The sequence below is a fragment of the Hirsutella rhossiliensis genome (genome assembly GCF_020360975.1).
Source record: "Hirsutella rhossiliensis strain HR02 chromosome Unknown scaffold00004, whole genome shotgun sequence".
NCBI lineage: Eukaryota > Fungi > Ascomycota > Sordariomycetes > Hypocreales > Ophiocordycipitaceae > Hirsutella > Hirsutella rhossiliensis.
Genome location: NW_025408670.1, coordinates 3,365,870 through 3,374,832, shown reverse-complemented (window position 1 = coordinate 3,374,832; position 8,963 = coordinate 3,365,870). Strand labels below are relative to the sequence as shown.

General features: G+C 35.5%; 1 protein-coding gene across 1 annotated transcript; it reads right to left on the bottom strand.

Moving 5' to 3' along the window:
* Positions 1-721: 721 nt before the first annotated feature.
* Positions 722-1,924, bottom strand: HRG_04621 (GAG-pre-integrase domain-containing protein; the record flags this gene model as incomplete). Its single annotated transcript, XM_044863092.1, has 6 exons — positions 722-825; positions 900-927; positions 990-1,100; positions 1,158-1,543; positions 1,642-1,811; positions 1,878-1,924. The coding sequence occupies 6 exons, from the start codon at positions 1,922-1,924 to the stop codon at positions 722-724; spliced, it is 846 nt and encodes a 281-aa protein (XP_044721706.1).
* Positions 1,925-8,963: the final 7,039 nt, after the last annotated feature.

The window sequence follows — 8,963 nt, the reverse complement described above, 5'->3', positions numbered from 1 at the left end:
GTTGTGCCCTTGGACCACGAGCCTTGACTTCTCGTATGGTTTGGTTTCTTTGCCTTTAACCTCGCGGACCATGCGGGAGCGGAAGATATGATGGTTCCCGTGCTTTGCTTCATTGTAGCGTTCGAAGCTAAACACCTCGTACCAATAGATCATCGATCTCCGTGCTATCGGATTCCTCAAAGGGGGTGCCTGGCGTTGTGATAATGCCTTCGTCCCGTAGCTTGATGGCTAGTTGGTAGGCATCTTCTTCCTTCTTGACTAGGAACGTCGTCTTTGGCTTGTTCTTCGAACCAGGGGGGCGGCCTCGCTTGCGCGGCGCCGGGGGATTAGGAGCAGGAACAGGGGCAGGGGCAGGGGCAGAAACAGGAACAGAATCGCTCGCAGGATCAGAAACAGGAATGTCAGAATCATCCGCAGCAGCAGCAGCGGGGCAGGGATCGTCGTCTCGTCGCGGAAATAAGGCTGCACAAGGGTGGAACGGAAGGTCTGGGGTCCGTTGATAGTATCAATTGTGACATTGGAGCCATCAATTGCACTAATCTTAAAAGGGCCTTGCCAGCCGAGCTTTCTCTCCACACTCGGACCTCGCTTTGCAGTGGGAGCGATAGTATAACGCCTGTTGATGATGGTCCGTTCTTTGTGTGTAAGGCGCCCTGCACTTGCCGCTCTGCTGAGAGCTGACGAAGCATTTTCATCGCCTTCTGGGCTGCGGCAGCCCTTTTCAGGGTCGTAGCAGAAGGGGCGAATCTAACGCCATTCGAGGGTAGGCGCCAAAGACTAGGAGCGTAGGGACAATGCCATTTGGCCCTGTTGTGTCGTTGATGGCTTTGATAGCCATTTGAAGGATCGATTCGGGGATGTGAAGGTCCCGATTTCTGCGTGGAGGATCTCAAACGCACGGCGGAGAGGGGCATGATATCTTTCAACCTTTCCAACGGACCAATGTGCTTCCACAGGACTTGCTTGCAGGTTATCCCCATAAGCTTTGCCTCGTTACGGAACTCTAGGGAGGCAAAATTGGTCCCTGCGTCGTGCTTGATAGTATCAGGGGGTCCGAGATATGTGTCTATCCAGAGGGCTCGGAGGGCTTCCCACGTATCCTTTGCTGACATCGATAGGAGGAACCTGGCTGCTTGGAACGCTGTTGCTGTATCTACCACGTGCAAGACGGGGCGTTGAGGGGTTCCAAGGTAGAGCACATCAGCGACGATTTCGTAGTTGAATTCCTGGTCATCCTTTAGGGTGAATTTGAAGCGTCTTGGAGCTTGAGAGTGCATTTGACAGTGATGACAGAATCTCGAGATGTTCTCTAGGATATCTATCGTCACATCGTTGTGGCCAGCTTGCCGTAGGAGGTTGTGAAGTCTTGGGACCGCTGGGTGCCCGAATCGACGATGAAGAGTGCGGATCTCGCTCTCCGTGAGGAATGCGATAGCGGCCTCGTTGGTCTTAGGTAGGAGGAACCAAGGATGTCCCCATTTGCGGATAACCGGGAGGGTTGTTCGTCCGACAATGGTGTCTGTAAGGTTGTTGAAATAGATGCCTAGGCGATCCATATCAGCGAGAGAGAGGAGGAAGGAGTAGGGGTCTTGAGGATATGGAATGTGATCCTTCCGAGAGGTGTTTTAAGGGCGATAGAGCCGAGGGATAGAATGGCTTCGCCGTTGCCGAATTTGATAGAAGCTTGGCCTGCTGTAGTCTTATCGAGCGTTATAGCAGGGTCTTCTCGTTGTAGAGCGATGCATTGGTCGTAGCCAGCTGTGGAAACCTTCGCGGCGCCTGTGTCAATTATGATGCCCTGGAATCGGAGTCTTGAGTAGCGCTCCTCTATCATGAATTGGGAAGCAGGTGTAGCGTTGTTTTGAGAGGTGCTATACACGTCTTCCCCTGTGATCAGATGGTTGAAGGCTTGCTGGCAGAGCATTTGGCTTGTGTGCCACTGTTCTGGGTTGTTGTCATTATCTTCATTGTCGTCCTCGTCCCAGGGTCGTTAGCATCATCGTGGGCATCCATCTCGTGACCTTCAAAGTCAAGAACGTAGGCTGTAAGGTCCTGGGGAGGGGTAATCCCTATGAAGTGACAGTGGGCGACGTATTGGTCTCGGGATCTTTGACGTTCCTCGGCAGTGTGCTTTGTAGACCAACATCCTTCCTTATTGCAGACGAAGCACTTCTTATTCCACGGGTGGTTGTGGCCGTAACGGCCTTGTGGCCGGTTAAAGCGTTGACTATTGAAGCTTCCCCGTGGAGCGTTGTAGCTGCCTCGTTGAGCGTTGCCTCTATACCTTCTATACCCCTTCTGACCAAATCTTCCGCGATTGTTGTTGTATCTTCGATCGAGATAGTAGTGGTCATTGGGATCCATATGATCAGATGGTTCCTCGAGGTCTTGATGGTATTGAGGGCCTCCTTGAAGATAACGAGGCGCTATTCCGCGTGCAAGATGGGTCTCAACGGAAGAGCGAAGATCTGCAAAAGGGCTCGATTCCTTCGGCGGGCTTGAATAAAGCGTATTCAAGTTCAGGAACACCGCGGCATGCATTAATAAGCGTTGTACGCAGTGGAACGTTTCCTGCATACGCGTTGCCAAGAGCTCGTTGGCATAACTGTAGCTTATCAAGGAGTAGCTGAAGAACCTCGTGTAGGGATTTCGTAGCATTATCGGCACGGAGCTTGTTAAAGGAAATAGTCGTCCATTCAGTATAGTAGTGAACGTGGTTAACTTCCGTATCGAAATGTTGCTTGATGCTATCGTATGCCTTGCGGAACGTTGAGGTCCAGTTAATGTGGTCAATGTAGTACGTTTGGGCTCGGCCAGTAAGGATTCGAGGAAAAGAGCGTGGAATTGGTCCGGCTTGACCTGAATGTTATAACAGATACTCATAAAGATGCGTAGCTTATCATCGAGAAGGTCATAGGGTTCCCCCGTATAGTTCTTCTCTTTGTCCCAGATCTTGGTGAATTTCTGTTGTGTGTTGGCATCGACGATGCCGTTCGGGATGTCGGCCGGGGGAAGCGTTGTGTACGCTTCGAGGGATGTGGGAGAAGAGGGTTCTGCTAGAACGATGCTCTGTTGCTGGAACTGATAGCTTGTAGGATGTATTGTTCGTTGGGGAAGCGTAGCAGTCGTTGTGGGCGGTTCCGCAATTGTCGTAGCGGGAGGAGCAGGAGCGTCGGAATAGGGGCTAACGGCATGGATGGCTCCGCCGTGTTGGAGGTGGGAGGGTTCTGCGTTAGTCGTCTCTCTTTTCTTGTATAGGCCTCCGTTCCTTTATCGAATTGGGTTACCATGAATTCGTTGTCGGGCCAGGCTGGTGGGTTATCGATCGTCTGTAGGAAGACGAGCTGTGGGATGATGTGGTCACCCTTTTCTCCTGTATAGATACCACGTCTCTTTAAAAGGTAACGTAGCTCCTTCGAAATTCCTTTGGCATCTTTCTCCACGTTGCCTCGGTCCACTGTTGGAAGTGATCCTGGAAGAATTCAAGGATATTAGTGCCATGAAGGTGTACGTTCTCCTCGCATTCTGACATAAATCGTGCGGTATATGTCATAACAGCTATTCTATCTTCCTCTTGGGCGTGATCTCATCCTCCCATCGGGTCGGATCGATATCCTGATATTGGGTCTTTGGGATCGTGAGATTTTGGACCAATTCCTTACTTGGTCGAGGAAGGCGTCGTTCCTCGTAGAGGCGGGGTTCGGGGTTGGGGTCGTGCTTGTCATCGTGAGGGTTGTCACGTAGTTGTCGAATCGTGAGGGCTGTCACGTAGTTGTCGAATCGGCGTTGTGGACGCACTTACACTTAATGTAACCGTTAAGTGAAGTTGGAAGGATCTATCAATGGCCTACCGGGAGCTAGTTGGTTGCCGGGTCCGGGTAATCGTAGAGTCCTTGATCTTAGCATAGAAACCTCCTCTAGGTCCAACCAGGGCAATATCGCTAGGAATATGGTAGTTGGGCTTTCGAAGGTTGCGTTCTATCTCTTCTTCCTTGCCAATCTGTGATCGACCAAATCGATCACTGATCAGTGTCGGGAGGTCTGTACTGCAGTAACGCAATGGGTTGTATTCAAGATGTCTTGCTAGGAAGGGAGGAAAGGGAATGAGGGCACACTACGTGCCCTTTATACACGGATCCCCGAGGTCCATACACGTGACGCTAAGGGTCACGTGTGCGTGTGTGCGCACCTCCCTTACAATCCTACTATAGCTATATGCTACATTCCCACAATAAGTATATTTTATAGATATTATACCTTTACTTAGATTATATAATATACTTCTAAATAAAAGCACGATATAACGCTTTCTTAGTTAGGTTTAAGGGATAAGTACTTCTAAAACCCTACCTAAGTATAGAACTAAACTACTAGAAAATTAATTAACGCTACCTAAACGACTAAGTTATATTATTAGAACTTAATTATAGTACGCTACTTAAATACCGTAATAATTATAGTTTATTAATAAGATATCTTTTAAAGATATATAAAATCTATAAATACGCTAAAATAAAGGAATAGTATAACGCTACTTACTTTAAGGTATCCGAACCCTTAATCTTTTAAAGACTTATATAATAAGTTAAATATAATAAAGAGGATTATAACGAATATATATACTTAAACTATAGAGTTTATAAATATAAAAAAGTATAAGTATAGTATAAATAATATAACGGTATACTAAAAGATTATTAGTAATATATATAAAGGCTATAAGCTATATTTAACTAAGGAAGAATTAATATAGAAATACTATATATAAAATAAAAAGATATAAAACGAAAACTTAACCTTTAATATAAAAATAAATAGAATTATAAAGTATAGTATATAATTAACTATAAAGTAGTATAATATAAACGATATAGCGTTAAGAAATAAGAAATCTTTAATTAGCTATAAGAAATTAGTCTCTTAAGCCCTAATATAATATTATACGATAAAAATATAAAGAAATAATATTAATAATAAATTAAAGAAGAATACCTAAATAAAATAAATAAAGACTAAGTAAAAAATAAGGTACGCTATCTATAAAAGGGCTATAAACTAGTATAATATAATAAGATCTAAGGACCTTATATATAGTAACGGTAAGCTATAGTAACTAAATAGTATTAAATATCTAAATCGTAGGATATTATATATATATACTTTTAGACTATAGCGCGATAGGTAATTACGTTTTACTTAGAGTTATTAATCGTTATAGACTTATATAAAGATATAATATAGATCTATATAAACTTATAAATATTAAAAGAGAGGCCTTTAACTATAATAACGGAATTATTAATATAAAGATTAATTACCTTAATATTAATATTTAGGGCTATAACGAACGTATTAACTTTAATATTATAGATATTAAAGAATATAACTTTATATTAAGACTTTTATAGCTATAGGAGAGCAACCTATTAATTAACTAGAGAACTAGCTAGCTATATTAAAACGAAGATATAAGTTTCTAAGACTAGTAGATTTAAAAGAAAGTAAAATTTTATAATAATTTAGCTACTAAATAGGATAAAAGGGATAACCGTTTAAGTAAATTATTATAGGCTTTAGTAATATAAACGAAAATAGTAACTAAACTAATAAATATAATAAAATCGACTAATAAAACCTATATACTAACTAATATAGCTATATAACCTAGTATCTAATATAAATAAAATAAAGGATATAATATAAAGATCTAAAGAGTTATTACTACTTTAAGGAAAGACCTTAAATAAATTAATAAAGAGCTTAAGTTAAAAGAAACTAGCTCTTAAAAGAAAGAATAAAGCCTATAAAATAAAATAAAGAGTATCTCCTAGGAATACTAGAAATATAATAAACTCTTTAAAGAAGAACTTAAGATAAGGTTACTTAAATATAGCTAATAGGACTATAAAATTTATCTTAAGGATAAAATAACGCCGACGTTTTATAAGATCTATAACTTAAACGAAAAGCAACTATAAACGCTACGCGACTACCTTAATAAGAATCTATAAAAGGGATATATATAAACGTTAATATCTAAAGTAAGCTACTTAGTTATATTTATTTTAAAGAAAAATAGTAAGCTATAACTAGTTATTAACTATAGACGCTTAAACGATATTATAATAAAAGACCGAATACTATTACTACTTATATTAAAACTATAAGATCGACTATATAGTAAAAAATAGTTTATAGCCCTTAACCTTAAAGGCGCCTATAACTTAATATATATAAAAAAGGGATATAAATAGATAATAGCCTTTAAAACGAAATTTAGACTATTTAAATATCTAGTAATACTATTTAGACTTATAAATATACTAGCTACCTTTTAACGGATAATTAATAATATCCTACGTAAGTACTTAGATATCTTTATAGTAGTATACTTAGATAATATCTTAATCTTCTTAGATACCCTAGAAGAATATAAGGAATATATTTATAAGGTACTCTATATACTTTAAAATATAAAGTTACTAGTTAAACTAAAGAAAAGTAAGTTCTATATATAGTAAGTAGACTTTCTTAGATATACTATCTTACTAAGAGAGATATAAATATAATAAGATAAGATTAACTTAGTTAAAGAATAGCTAATGCTAAAGAACGTTAAGGACGTATAAAGTTTCCTAGGATTTATAAATTACTACTAACGATTTATTAAAGATTTTAAAAAGATTATAGTATTACTATATAACTTAATAAAGAAGGAAAAAGGATTTATATAGGATAATAAAGCTAATAAAGCTTTTAAATATATTAAGACTACGATTATATAAGAACTAGTTTTAACTACCTTTAATCTAAAACGATAAATCGAACTTAAAACCGATATATTAGACTTTACTCTAAGAGTATAAATCGGATAAAAAGATAATAAAGAAAAACTATAACTAATTATATTTTATTTAAAGAAGCTATATAGCGTAGAACTTAATTACCTTATTAATAATAAAGAATTCCTTATAATTATTTAAGCTTTTAAGGAATTTCGATACTACCTTCTTTAAAGTAAGTATAAAGTTAAGGTTTATATAAATTATAAAAATATCTTATACTTTATAACGATATAATAGTTAAACGGATAATAGATTTAATAGGCTAAATACTTATTAGAATTCGACTATAAAATAATCTATAAAAGAGGAATAAAAATAAAATCTAGATACTATTAGAATTATAAGATAAAGTTATATAAGATATATATAAATATTTAATATATAGATACTAAGGAATCTAAAGAATAATAAAATAGATTAAACGATAATATAACTTCCTATAGCTTAAAGAAGAAGTATAATAAGTTATTAAAGAATATAAACTTTATATATAAAGTAAAGCTAAATAATATAAACTATATAGAGAATTATAACTACTACTAGTACTAGAAAAACTATAGGATTTAATAGCTTTTAACTATATTATAAAGCTACTACTATTAAAAGAACTTATAACTAACGTTAAGTATAATAGTATATTCGTTATTACTAATAAACTAATAAAGTATAGATACTTCTTACTATATAAAGAAGTAAGTAATATAGAAGAGCTAGTATATATATTCCTATAAATAATTATTAGTAATTATAGACTACTAAATAAGATTATCTTTAATAAAGGAAGTATATTTATAGCTAAGTTTTAGTAAGCTCTTATAGTATAATTAGGGACGAAATATAAGCTTAATATAGCTTATTACTTATAAATAAATAGATAAATAAAACGACTTAACTAAACGCTTAAATAATATTTACGATATTATATTAGCTATAAATAAAATAATTAAGTTAAATAGCTACTAATAGTATAACTAGCTTATAATAGCTTAGTTATAGAAATAACTAAGCTCTTACTAGTATACGCTAATTATAGATATAACCTAGAAGTATTTAAGGTTACTTAATAAAGACTATAAGTAAAACGAGCAATACTATAAATAGATTAGCTATAAAAATTATATAAAGAAATATAATAAGAACTTTAATTTATTAGAGAATGAATATCTACTTATTATAATTAGAAAAGATTATAGGGACTAATCTTTTAAGAGGGAGATATAGTCTACCTTATATAACGAAATATTAAAATAAAACGACTAAGTAATAAATTAAATTTTAAGAAACTTAGACCGTTTAAGGTTAAGAAAACTATTTTAAAAGTTAACTATAAATATTTACTACTAATAATAATATAGATATACCTAATATTTTATATCTTATTATTAAAACTAGCGCTATAAGACGCTAAACTATAGGAAAAAATTAAAGTTAACGATAATTAAGAATATAAAGTAGAATAAATACTAGATATAAGAAAATAAGGTTAGTAATAAGAATACCTTATTAAGTAAAAGGGATATAGACTAGAGGAAAATACTTAGGAACTACTTAAGCACTTAACTTACTATAGCTCTTTACTTCGATAATTTTACTAGAAGGTTTAGGAGGGATTAAAGGGCTAAGATCTATAAACTCCTTACTAATACTAAATAAGGACTAATTCGCCTTATTAGGAACGCCTAACGATTATAAGTTATTTACTACCTAATATTTATATATATTAAGCGTAAGTAAAACGCTATCCTTAGTATCTACTTCTTAGATACTATAACGAAATAACTTAGAACTCTTTTCCTTTATATAATTCCGAATCTTTTAGATATAAGCTAAACGATTAATAGTAATAGATATTTACGACTAAAGGTTTATAAGCTATACCTAAAGCTCTAATAAGGCTTCCCTAGCTTCCTCCTCTTTAAAATATAGCCTACGCTACTCTATTAATAATTTAGTTACTAAAAGAAATATACTAGCTACTATATATAAAAAGAATTAAAAGATACTTATAAAAAGAGGCTATTAAAATACTATTATAATAAGGACGACTATTAGTAATATAATTATTATAGCGTAAAGAATTTTCGGCTATTTAATAATTTATCTTCTTTACCTTAAAGT